Below are 12,332 nucleotides of genomic sequence, written 5' to 3'. Positions count from 1 at the left end.
TTTATGCTGGTTTGGGTACTTAACATATCTCGTTATGAGAAATACGGGGTTCTACTTACTGCCCGAGATGAGGAAGGCCATCGGATGCTAATCAAAATTGCTGATGTTGGCAATCAGCTTGCAATTTTACCAAAAGAGGAAAATAGTCATTTTATGGGCTTATTAGGAAAGGAGGTGGATGCCTGGTTGGCACGAGAGGGTCTAGAGAGTAAGTGTAGCTGGGAGAAGAAGATGTGGTGTTTTGGAGGAGAGGCAGCGCGGGAAGAGAATCGGTTGATGGTTGATTTGTCCTACCAAAGAGCAATGAGTGTTGTGCCGTTGCAGCAATACCGGAGTATTCATCGAGTTTACAATAGTCCGATCGAATCCTTTATTCTCCAGAAAAGAATCAAAGGACCGAGTTTGGTAAAGATTGATCGAGTGGAGAATGGGTTTGCTTTGATGGCTGGGATTGAGGTCGTTAGTTATGGACTGCCAGAGTTAAGGATTGCTTATGTCCAGGTAGATCGGGAAGACCGGCCTGGCATAGTAAGTGTGCTGGTGGAGAAGAAAAGGAGCAATTGTTCCAAACGCACTAAAGTCTCTTTAGATGCTGATCTGTTGCAGTTTCAGAGTGAAGCATCTGATTTGGAATGTGTGAGTTTGGTAGTATCAGCGCCTGATGTAGTGGATAGGCCGGATGGTGCGATGGAAACCGGGCAGATCAAGGATTCTAGCTCGGTTGTGCAGTGTAGGGATGAGCAGGATCTGATGAAGCAAATGTGTGCTTGGCTGGAGGAGAAAGAAGTAGATCTGGTGATAGGATGCAATATAGACCGAAAAGTGTGGATAGAAACGACTTATGAGTGGCAGAAAGAAATGCTGGTTTGTGATTTGGGCCGGTTTGTACAGTCGGTTAATCGATTGAACGAGTACTCTTTGGCCGAAATGGTGTTGGGATACGGGGTGAGAGTAGAGTCACTGGAAGTTGAGCAGGATGGATCGGCATTAGAGTTGGCTTTGCAACAACGCAAGGTTCCAGGAGCTGTGGCTGGAATGGCTCGAATCAATGAGTCAAGACTAGGCGTAGCTGAGATACAAGCTGTGGTTAAAAAAGGAGAACTGCTTGGCTTGGCTGAGAAACTAGCTATTGTAACTGGATGCCCGCTGAATAAGATCTTCGGGGGCAGCAAGGCCGATCGAGTGGAGCACTTGCTGCTACATCGCATGAACGAGCAGAACTACCTAATTCCCAGTCGGTGTGCAGAGCAGAAATCGGCTAGAGACACATACGCTGGTGGCTATGTCTTTCTAGAGCGACCGGGTCTTTATGACCAAAACTACATTGCGCTCTTTGACTTCAACTCCCTTTATCCGTCGATCATTCAGGAGTACAATGTCTGCTTTTCCACGGCTAAGAAGCTGTCCATGGACACAATCCCGGCCACCACTACATTACTGCCGCCGACAGTAAGGGAGTTAGTGGAGAAACGAGCTGCTATTAAGCGCCAAATGAAAGAAGCTGATCCGGCGGAGCGAGCTCTATTGGATATTGAGCAGAATGCTGTGAAGCTGGTAGCTAACTGTATTTACGGCTGTCTGGGCTTTAAAGGCTTCCGGTTCTACAATAAGACCTTGGCCGCCTTTATTACCGAGTGTGGGCGTACGATCTTGAAACGCACTAAAGAGCAAATTGAGCAAGCTGGCTACCGCGTGATTTATGGTGATACTGACTCGGTGATGGTTGATACGGGAATACCCGTTAGCGGGCCTTTGCCGGCCGATCAGTTCATTGCACAAATATCACAAAGTATTAGCAAGCGCTATCAGCGCATTTCGTTGGGGTTTGAGAAGGTCTTTAAGACCGTTGTTATGCTGGCCAAAAAGAAGTACTTTGGGATCTACTTGCAACAGGGCGAAGAAGTGGTTGAAGAGAAAGGCTTGGAAACCGTGCGTCGCGACTGGGCTGAAGTGGCTAGTACGTCCACGTCCCAAGTACTTCGTATTTTATTGAGTTCTGGTGATCCCGAAACGTCAATCTTGGAATATCTCGAGCAGTTGCAGGTGCAGCTGCCAAACGAGCCTAAAGAGCGGTTTATTATGCGAAAGAAGTTGACTAAGAACATAACTGAATATGCCGAAGGGTCGCTAGGGGCACAGCCCCAAGTTATGCTGGCCTTACGTCTGTATCAGGAGCAGAAAGCTCACTTCCATCCGGGTGATATTGTTCCTTTTGTAATGACTGCTTATGAGGGTGCTTCTCGTCCTGAGCTCTTGTCTGAAGGAAGCCCGATTGACATTGACTATTATGTGCGCATGCAAATAATACCACCCATTCAGCGGATGCTGGAACACTTCCCAAATGTCTCGCTGGCGAAGATTAAGCGGGTGTTTGGGATCGAAGATAAGAAGGAGCGCACTGCTCGAACTGGCGGTGGAGCTCAGTATAGTCAGTTGCCAATAATCGTGTCGCCATGTTGCCGCCTGGAGCAGCCCTTTGGACTGAGTTGTCCCAAATGTACATTGCTGTTTAGTCGTGAGTTTCTGTATGATTTGGTTCAGCAGATAGTGGCTGACCGGATAGGAACTCTTTACAAGCTGAGGCGATGGTGCAAGAAGTGCAATAAGGAATCCACGCGGCAGTTGTCTATTTGTTTGGAATGCTCGAGTGATTTGCTGGTAAGCACACCTGACTTTAAGACCTTTTATGAGTTCTTGTGCGAGCTTGGGGAGGTAATGGCCGGGACTGAGTTTGCTGATATTATTTCGGCCCTGTTGAAGTACAGCACGCATTTGCATATTGATTTGAATGAGCTGCCTTTGAACTGCTTCACTGAAATAGGCTATCCGGCTGCTATGTTTGGTCGGCTAGATAAAATGAACCAGTACTTCAGTTAATGTTTAGTGGGGTTGAATAAGGTTGAGTTGGGTTGAGTTGAGTTTAGCTTGAATAAGGTTGGGTTGAGTTTGAATAAGGTTGATTGTGGTTTGGTTAGAATTAATAAAAGGCTAGTGTTTCTGGTTGGGGTTTGCCTATCTATATACAATCTATGGTTGATTTATTTCAAGGGTGGCTGGGGAGTAGCGGGTGGTGGTGTCTTAGTGTACTTGTCTAGGTCGGCATCAGCAAGCTGCTCTAGACTAATTTTGGTGCTTGTGTTTGTGTCCAGGTCTTCTAGAGTGATTGGTAGTTCGATTGGCCGGCCATCAATAAGGAAGGACATGAAGGCCTTGGTGTTGGCTTCTAAATAGCTTGCTCGGAAGTCCTCGTAGGAGACATAAGTGGGCTCAATTATGAATTCGTTGTTTTCAACCCGGTAGCCGAAATCAGTTTCTTTTTGGGTGGCCTTGAGCTCTCTGATGGCTTTATCTCCTACTACAATGTGTTGGAAGACGGTTTGGAGGGCGGGAAGCTGCTCTTCTTGTTGTGGAATGTTCTTTTGGATGATTTCATCAAAGAGCCGAGCCCTGGGTAGTTCGTGCTCGGCGTTGTCCAGATCAACAACAATAATTCGCTCTTCTTCTGTAGGTGGCGTGTTATTCGGGTTAGGCGGCCTATTCGGATTGGTCGGGTTAGGTGGGATGTTTCGATTGCATGAGCGGCCTCGGCGGACGCCGCAGCCACCAGCCCGGGTCATGGACTGCGTGGTTTGATTCCACATTTGGGATTGCTGAGCATACATGTTGCCATTAGAAGCAACAGGCTGTCGAGCACAGTTTCCGGGAACAGAGGATGTCGATACTTGGTTGGTGGCATTTAGGGCTACTCTAGCATTATGGTGTCCATGAGGTGCGAAGTTTTGAATGGGAGGCCTTTGACGATAATTATTTGATCGCTGGTACTGTGTTCCGATGGTGCGACTGGTTATCGCACTACCCTTAGCCCAGGCTGCGCTGTTAGTGGCACGCTGTGCTCTAGACAAAGAAGAGGACTGTTGGTTGAAAGTGTTTCTCGCTGCAGAACCTTGAGTGTTTTGGCTGTAGCTGTTGCGACGAGTAGCTAATGCACTTGGTGGTGATTGTGAGGGGGCTCTGTTTTGGGTTTGGCTAGTAGTACTCGTGCTTGAAAGCTGTCGTGAAAACCGACTACTTTGATTCGCGGTGTTTGTTCTGGCTGTGAGTCGAGATGGCGCCGGCGCTGGTGCCGGAGGCGGAATCGGTACTCTTGAAGAAGCTCTGTTTTGGGTTTGCCTAGTAGTACTACTACTTGAGAGTTGTCGTGAAAACCGGCTACTTTGATTCGCGGTGTTTGTTCTGGCTGCGAGCTGAGGTGGTGCTGGCGCAGGTGCCGGTGCTGGAGGTGGGATCGGTACTCTTGAAGAAGCTCTGTTTTGGGTTTGCCTAGTAGTACTACTACTTGAGAGTTGTCGTGAAAACCGACTGCTTTGATTCGCGGTGTTTGTTCTGGCCGTGAGTCGAGATGGTGCTGGCGCTGGTGCCGGTGCCGGTGCTGGGGGTGGTGATTGTGGCCGGGCTAGATTTTGGTTAGTATTGGTTGTGTTAGTGGTGCTTTGTGATGAACTATTCCTTTGGGAGAAGCGCATGCGACTTGCCTGTGAATTGCTGGAGGATGATCTTTGTTGCATTTGGCGATAGTTGCCATTGGTTGCAGCTATGGCGGGTGGGGGGCTTGGAGGTGGCGTTGGAGGCTGCTGCTTCGCCTGGCTTTGTATGTTCTGGCTTCTTGTCGCACTAGAGCTAAAACTTGCTTGGCGGGAGGAGAAGGAGCTTGCTCGGTAGGATGCATATTGGCTTTGTTGCTGGGCTGCTCTTTGGTTTTGGAACCCACGGTTAATTGCAGGGGCGTTAGCTTGGGATCGTTGGTTGACTTGGTTGGACTGAGTAGCCTGACTATTTTGGAGACGTTGGTTGTATTGTCTGGATTGGTTGGCAAACCGATTATAGGCAGGTCGCTCGCACAGCCGGGGTGGGAGAAACCGGTTGTTTTGACTATATCTCTGGGCAAAGCTGTTATTTTGAGAACGGGCCTGATATCTCTGCTGAGAACGATTGGCGAAGGAAGAGAATTGTGACTGTTGGTTACGCTGGATGTTTTGACTGGCCTTGGAGTTGTTTTGTGTGGAAGCTTGAGTGGCAGTAGAGCTGTTGTTGTTTCTGTTTGCTACTCTATTAGCTGTTAGTCTTGCTGGCTTAATAGGTGGTTTTGCCGGTGCTACGTTGTTGTTCTGCATATTGACTTTCTGGCTCATGTTGGTGCGGTTTCTAATATTGGTGTTGTTGGTGTTAGAGGAGATGTTGTTGTTTTTCTGGCTGAACCTTTGACTCATCTTGGTGTTGTTGCTAATGTTGGTGTTGGTAGTATTCCTTGAATTATTGTGGTTCTGCTGATTGACGCTTTGGCTCATGTTGGTGCTGTTGTTAATATTGGTGTTGTTGTTCGTGGAGTAGTTGTTGTTGCTTGTGTTGTTGGTGTTATTAACAGTGCTTTGGTTGTGGATGTTGCTCTTGTGACTTTGATCAATAGGACCATAATAGTAGGTGTTATTAATCGGAGGACCGCCACAAGAATGTCCATTACAGCCATGAGTTGATGCAGGCGTCGAGCTTGAAGTAGATGTTGTGGTTGGGGTAGATGTTGTGGTTGGAGCAGAGGTAGTAGAAGTAGTGGTTGGAATAGAGGTAGTGGCTGGAGTAGAAGAAGTAGATGCTGTGGATGGAGTAGAAGAAGTAGATGCTGTGGATGGAGTAGAAGAAGTAGATGCTGTGGATGGAGCCGAGGAAGTAGAGGTAGTGGATGGAGCAGAAGAAGTAGATGTTGGGGTTGGGGTAGAAGAAGTAGATGTTGGGGTTGGGGTAGAAGAAGTAGATGCTGTGGATGGAGCCGAGGAAGTAGAGGTAGTGGATGGAGCAGAAGAAGTAGAAGTAGTGGCTGGAGTAGAGGAAGTAGACGCAGTGTTGCTGAGGGTTGGCTTAGTATTGCTGGCGGCGCTCGTGCTTTTGTTCTTGCTATCTCCAATATTGAGTAGGTCTAGAACACCATCCACAATGCCCTTGCTAGTTTCGTTGGGAGCCGCTGAAGAGGTGGCGGTTGTAGATGCTTTGCTAGTCGCTGCAGCTGCAGTCGACGAAGTATTAGCTGCGGCACTAGCTGAACTGGTCGTTAAACTAGTTGGGGCGGATGTGGTGCTAGTCGAACCAGGTGAAGAAGCCTTAGTGGGCGAATCGGGCCCTTGGCTAGCGGCCTTTTTAGATTCATCAGGAGAACCCTTAAAGAGGTTTGCTAGCGTATCTATAATGCCGGGGCTTTCTTTTGCAGTTGGTTCGGTTGTAGTGGATTTGGTCTTGGTCGGTTCAGCACTAGCACTTGTTTGGATGCTAGTTGGAGGCACTGTGCTACTAACTCCGGAGGTGGATGTATTGCTCTTATTACCAAACAATGCATCAAGCACACCTCCACTTTCTTTGGGAGCAGCCGAGCTAGCTGTAGAAGGTCCTATACCAAGACTGGAAGTAGCAGATGTCATGGTAGAAGGCGGGCTGGTCGCAGAGCTAGCCACTGATGGTCCTATGCCGCCGGCCGAGCTGGTTGTAGGTGCCGTAGTAGAGGACATAGTAGCTGGCATAGTAGAAGGTGTGCTGCTGGCTGAACTAGCAGTTGATGCAGGCACTGCTGCTGCCGAACTGGTGGTCGGTTTTGAGCTGGCTAGCATTGGGCTAGTTGTTGCCGGGGAAGAACTGAAGTCTTCTAGGCCGGCATAGGGGTCTTTGGCAGCAGGTTTGGCATTACCAGCTGGCGGTTTGTCCGCCGACGGAGATGGGGGAGAGGCTGCAGGACTGCTAGCCGATGGACTTGGTGCGGATGCAGGGGGCGGGTTAGGCTCGGGCGATGGCGATCCAGCAGAACTAGCAGGAGCGGCGTCGGCTTCTCCTGACTCAGCTATCCCACTACTGAGGTACGGAGTTAGACCCGATCGACTGGTGCGGACAAATGAAGCCGCTCTTTTGAAGTGCGATAACATTCGAGACACAACAGAGTCGGGGTGGGATTTCTCGGCGGGTGTTTGGTCTTCTTGATTGGGAGTAGTAGTTAACTTGGCCGCTGTTTTAAATAGATTCGGCTTGTGGCAAGTTGGATTTGCATCGTGGGCAATATCTGCCAACTCTGGGCCGCTTTTGTCGGCAGATACTAAAGTTCCTATAAGCAGCACAAGACTAGTCCATCTTTGGACGTTCCGGTGAAACTTCATGGCTTATCAGTTTCACGGCTCTGCTATATACTTTGCCGTTTTGATATAATCGGCTCGTGGCGTGTTTGGCAGTAATCAGCAATCAGGTTAGAGATAGAGCCAATGCCCGGCCAAATAAATAAATGAAAAGTAAACAAGCCAGCATGATCATTGAGACTGCCGCAGAATACGCCATTCCCGGCCAGTTTCTTCTCTCAACTGATTGTTTCCTCTTAGTCTATGCTGTCAATGCCGGTGTTGCAACAGTTTCACTTTATACTTACCCGGCGCAATTACACAAAAGAGTGGTGCTAATGGCTTGTCCGAGTCTTACGGACATTGAAGCTTCCTGGGATCCTGAGACCAAGCAAATAGACATTTTAGTCCAGACAACTCGAGAACGAGCCTATTTTGTTTGCGGCAATCTTATCTGTCCGCACAAGGACCACTATCTAGAAGGAAGTGTCTGGGTCAAAAACTGCTCCGAAACAAAAGCACCGCGACCTTGTATCTACAGCCACGGCCAAAAGATATGCACTTTGCGCGATCCGGTCGATGCCTTTTACTACGACTCACTAGACATGGCTCTGTATACCTTTGCTAATGAGCGAGTGACCAAGTACACCTTGTTTAGTATTGAAAAGGTGCAGCCAAGAGGGGTGTGTTTACTCTCCCCTGAAAGAATGCGTGTCTTTTTGCCGGGTAAACAGTACTCCATGCCAATTCAGTATTCATTGGCCACAATTGCTTCAATTCGGGACAACAATGGAGCGATTGATGCTTTGCTGTCCTGCAATGACTTAGTTATGCATGGCAACCAGTTTAAGAAGTACCCATCGGGTTTCTCACCGGACAAGGCCTGGAACACTCCGACCTTGATCTACTTACACTCCTCATACACGCGACAGCTTGTGGTGCTTAATCGCGGTCTTGAAATTGAGTATGAACTGGTGGTTGAGAACGTGTTTGTGACCGAAAAGTATGTGTTTATCTCTAAGAAGGACAAGTGTGTGGTTCATTACACAGCTGACTTTAAGTACGCTTTCTATTTAACTGGTCTTGAGATAAGCGATGAGGTGATTGATATCGAGGCTAAAGAGAATGTGCTGAGTGTGCTGATGCAAAAACGACTGGCCAAGAAGGGGACTCCCCTTTTTTCTCTCTTCTTATCAGAGTTCGGCCTCCCTGAGAAGAAGAAGCGGCTACGCATTCCGGTTTTGGTCGAAACTGCTTCTTTATATGGCACAACAGTCTACACTCTATCTGAGGAGAAGAAGTCTTCGCTATTTATTACAACAGGACTCCGCGATGTGTCTACTGCCCGGACGCCCAAAGAGAGTTTGACCCTTGGCTTGGCTGGTAGTTTTATTCTAGTTCTATTCCGAGAAACACTTCTGTCCTTTCCCGTCGCTGCGGTTGAGTCGCCCTTTTTCTGGACAAATAAGACTGCTCTCCAGGGTGCTCCTATTCGGGTCTATGCAACAGCGGGCTCAATTGAGTTGTTGTCTGATAAGCTTACTACAGTTTGTTTCTTTCCTGTTCTGATTATGCTGCATTGTAAAGGACTTATACCTGGTGATCTCTTATTTGACCTCTATGCAACCCAGCCGGAGTTTGTTACTAGTCTAGAGAAGACACTTTTCCATTTCCTGAATACGGACGATATTGATGGCGCCCTAGATCTTCTGGACAGTATCAAGTCGCACTCAAGCGGTATCTTTGAAGAGACAGTTTCGGCAATGATTCGACTACTTGATGAGACCAACTTAGAAAAACTCTATGCTATCTTTAGTGCCGAGGACGCCAAGGCGTTTAAAGACCCGCTAGCACTTAGCCGGGTTCTTCTTCATGACTCGTCCCTTTTCCCTAAGTTTCTTGATGCATCTATCCAGCAGAAGAAGGAATCTCGAGTAATTGAGGTCATTTCATTCTTCGCCAAGTTATCACTACCTACTTTCCATGAAGAGATGCTATCCCTTCTCTTACAACGCAACATGTTCTATGCCGCCGGGTTCCTACTATCCAACACCCAAGACACTCTGCAAGCAAGCATCGATTGGCCCGCCAGCCCCGATACTAGCAACCTGGCCAAGCCAACCCTGACTACCACTAACAATACTACCACTACTAATGACAATACTGCCACCACCACTACTAGCAACAATACTACTACCACTAGCACTAACAATACTGCCACCACCCCCACTACTAACGACAATACTATCACCACTACTACTAACAATACTACTACCAACGACAATACTACCACTAACAATACTAACAATACCAACTTGATGTCTAGTGAGTTAGCTTTGCGTGGCACTTTATTACAACGCTTTATTGAAGTAGAACGGGCCATTACTCGCATCAAGGCATCCTCGCAAGTGGCAGAAGAGCTCGAGTATTTGCTATTCACCGATAAGGACTCTCTTTTCGTTGCCATGCTCTGTGAGCGACTAAACCTACTCGATGGCTCCGGCGAATAAGTGTATGTACTGTGTATGTGTAAATCGTGCTTCACTAAGCTAGGTAACTAGACACTCTTAAATAAGTAAATAGTATGGTCTGTTTTATTGAATATCGCTAAATGGATCTATCGGTATTGCCGTTTACCACGACCAGTCTTTCCACTGAATAAGTGCTTGGGCCGTTCGGTTAAGTGGATGCGATCACTTTCACTCTTACGACCCTTAAGCTTCTTCTCTTTCACGTAGGTGTCCTTGAAGGCCAGTAAGTTGCGCTGGGTGGGTGTCAGGGCTAAGACTTGTCTTTCTGGCTCCTTGCGCAGTTCTACTTCCATTGGAGCTCCTGGAGCCACGGCCTCTTGAGCTTGAGCCGCCTTAGTAGCCAGTTTCTTCGTTTCCGCGGCAAACTTCATTCGTTCAGGGATAGAAGAGCGCTGTTTGTTCATACCGCGCAAGCGATGCACAATCTTGGAATGCATAATCTTTTGTTTCTTATCTTTCTCCGAAGGATGCAACAAGTTGTACTCTCGGCCATAAACCTCCTGTAAGTAATAGTCTTCCTCCTCTTCTAACTTCAACAACTTAGCTTCAATCTCAGGATCAATAAAATCAGCAATGTTCTTACCGTTCATAATCTCAGGAATAGCATCGTACTTCCACTCAGCCGCTACAAAGTAAGACTTGTTCAGATCAGAGAAGAACTTTTCACCTCTTTGTCTGGCCTCTTCCTTTAATTGCTTCTGTGTTTCAGTTCGAGTACCAAACTCGTCCGTCTGAGCTACTCGTTTGTACTCAGGATCAATTTCCGGCTTACGAATATCCAGCATAGCTCGGAACTCTTCCAAGCGCTTCTCTTGCAACTTAATTTCCACTCGCTGGTCCAATAAGTACTCACAGGCCATATTCTTGGCCATATCAATGTTACTCTCTGCTAAAGATGATATCTCAACCCAAGGATTATCTGCTATCAATTCTTTGATAAGCGTTTGTGTTTCACTTGGTAATTCCGAGATACGCTTAGCATCACTCTTACTGAGAATAAAAACAACCGGCTTACCTTCAAATAAAGGCGAAAGAGATCGGAAGAGTCCTAATTGGCACTCAATTGAGTACCCACAAGTCTCACTAACATCAATAAAGTAAAGCACCGCCGCTCTTAAATGGGCTAAAGCCGTCACACTTTGCATCTCAATTGTATTCATCTCTTCAATTGGATGGTCAAGTACTCCAGGCGTATCAATAATCTGCCATCGCAAATACTTATAGTCAAAATGACCCACATAAAGATTACGAGTTGTAAAGGCGTACGGCTGAATATCTACTTTAGCCCGACTTACACTGTTCATAAAACTACTCTTCCCTACGTTAGGATACCCACAAATAAGTAAAGTTCGCGTACTAGGATCAATATCCGGCATTCGCATTAAACTCTGTCGCACCTCCTCTAAGTAAACTAAAGTCTTGCCTAGCTTCTTAGCCATAGTAGACATCTTACCTAAAGCAGCTCTTTTTAGCTGTTTGCACCGATAGAGCGTATCTCCGTACTTAATTAGCTTGGTATACTCCTTTTGCGTGCGACTAATACTACTAGAAACCGTTTTGATGTGACCTAAGGCCATTTTGTAATGGTCTCGGTCATAAAGAACATTGATTAGATCGGACGTAAAAGGATGAATCTCGTCTACTTTAGGAAAGGCTTCTAAGATCTCGTTGAGTTTACTAGTGTACATAGTACAAGCAAATTTAACCTTGCGCGTATAAAACTCTCTTATGCGGCCAATCTTGTAGTGCCGATGGACTTCAGTTGGGGTCTTTCTATTGGTTTTACTGAGACACGCATCAATTAGTACTTCAGCGGTTGGAACTGTTACAATACTCTTGATATTCATCGCTAAAAATCGTTGCAAAATAAAATCGCTGTTCTATACATTTGGTTTGATATGACATAAAGTTGTGGTGGTATTATGTTGATATTGTATTGTATTGGGTTGTGTTGAGTTTTGTTGGGTTGTGTTGAGTTAAGTTAAGTTTTGTTGAGTTAAGTTTTGTTAGTATTGTGTTGGGTTGGGTTGTGTTGAGTTAAGTTGTGTTGAGTTAGTACTGTACTGTGTTGGTATTGTACTAATATTGTACTAATATTGTATTGAGTTTTGTTGAGTTAGTGTGGTGTCCTCGCCAGCCTCTATTTCAAAGTGAGTTATCTATTGGGGCATAGTTCTGGAATACTTATCGACTTGGCACTGATCGCAGCGAGTGTGATTAAAATCTTGAATTAGAAATCACAGTCTCAGATTAGTTTATACTATGAGTTTACAGACTAGCTCAAGATGACATACGATAAAGAGAACTTAAGCTATACCAACTCAATACTAACCCGAAGAAGCAGAGTTGAATAAATACACCCATCGCCCTCTTCAAAATCGGTCTTTGGTCGAATATGTTGGGTTGAAAAGTACTATCCCTTCCCCGGGGCACGGCATTAAGATAAGATGGTGTTGTGTTGTGTTGTGTTGTGTTATGCTTAGTTGAGTTAAGTTGAGTTGGTGCCAATAAAGCACCAAGTTAGTGTTAAAGTGAGTTTAAATTAGATTTGAATCGATTTTATTTCGTAGTAGGTTGGGTTAGTTTTGGGGTTTAGAATTTAAATAGACTTGGTTAGTGTTTATATTGGATTGGTTTGGATTGGTGTTTAGTTGGTGTT

General features: G+C 46.3%; 4 protein-coding genes across 4 annotated transcripts; 2 read left to right on the top strand and 2 right to left on the bottom strand.

Annotated features, from left to right (window-relative positions):
* Positions 1 to 3: 3 nt before the first annotated feature.
* NEHOM01_0703 (DNA polymerase alpha subunit A) lies at positions 4 to 2,877 on the top strand (the record flags this gene model as incomplete). Its single annotated transcript, XM_051489581.1, has 1 exon — positions 4 to 2,877. The coding sequence occupies one exon, from the start codon at positions 4 to 6 to the stop codon at positions 2,875 to 2,877; it is 2,874 nt and encodes a 957-aa protein (XP_051345541.1).
* A 161-nt stretch (positions 2,878 to 3,038) lies between these two features.
* NEHOM01_0702 (uncharacterized protein) lies at positions 3,039 to 7,187 on the bottom strand (the record flags this gene model as incomplete). The annotated part of the gene is made up of 1 exon (XM_051489580.1): positions 3,039 to 7,187. One exon carries the CDS (start codon positions 7,185 to 7,187, stop codon positions 3,039 to 3,041), a length of 4,149 nt encoding a protein of 1,382 aa, XP_051345540.1.
* A 143-nt stretch (positions 7,188 to 7,330) lies between these two features.
* Positions 7,331 to 9,652, top strand: NEHOM01_0701 (uncharacterized protein; the record flags this gene model as incomplete). The annotated part of the gene is made up of 1 exon (XM_051489579.1): positions 7,331 to 9,652. The coding sequence occupies one exon, from the start codon at positions 7,331 to 7,333 to the stop codon at positions 9,650 to 9,652; it is 2,322 nt and encodes a 773-aa protein (XP_051345539.1).
* Positions 9,653 to 9,759: 107 nt separating this feature from the next.
* NEHOM01_0700 (nucleolar GTP-binding protein) lies at positions 9,760 to 11,520 on the bottom strand (the record flags this gene model as incomplete). Its single annotated transcript, XM_051489578.1, has 1 exon — positions 9,760 to 11,520. One exon carries the CDS (start codon positions 11,518 to 11,520, stop codon positions 9,760 to 9,762), a length of 1,761 nt encoding a protein of 586 aa, XP_051345538.1.
* Positions 11,521 to 12,332: the final 812 nt, after the last annotated feature.

The sequence above is a fragment of the Nematocida homosporus genome, assembly GCF_024244095.1.
Source record: "Nematocida homosporus strain JUm1504 chromosome Unknown 4343, whole genome shotgun sequence".
NCBI classification, from domain to species: domain Eukaryota; kingdom Fungi; phylum Microsporidia; genus Nematocida; species Nematocida homosporus.
This window is presented reverse-complemented; position numbering and strand designations above follow the sequence as displayed.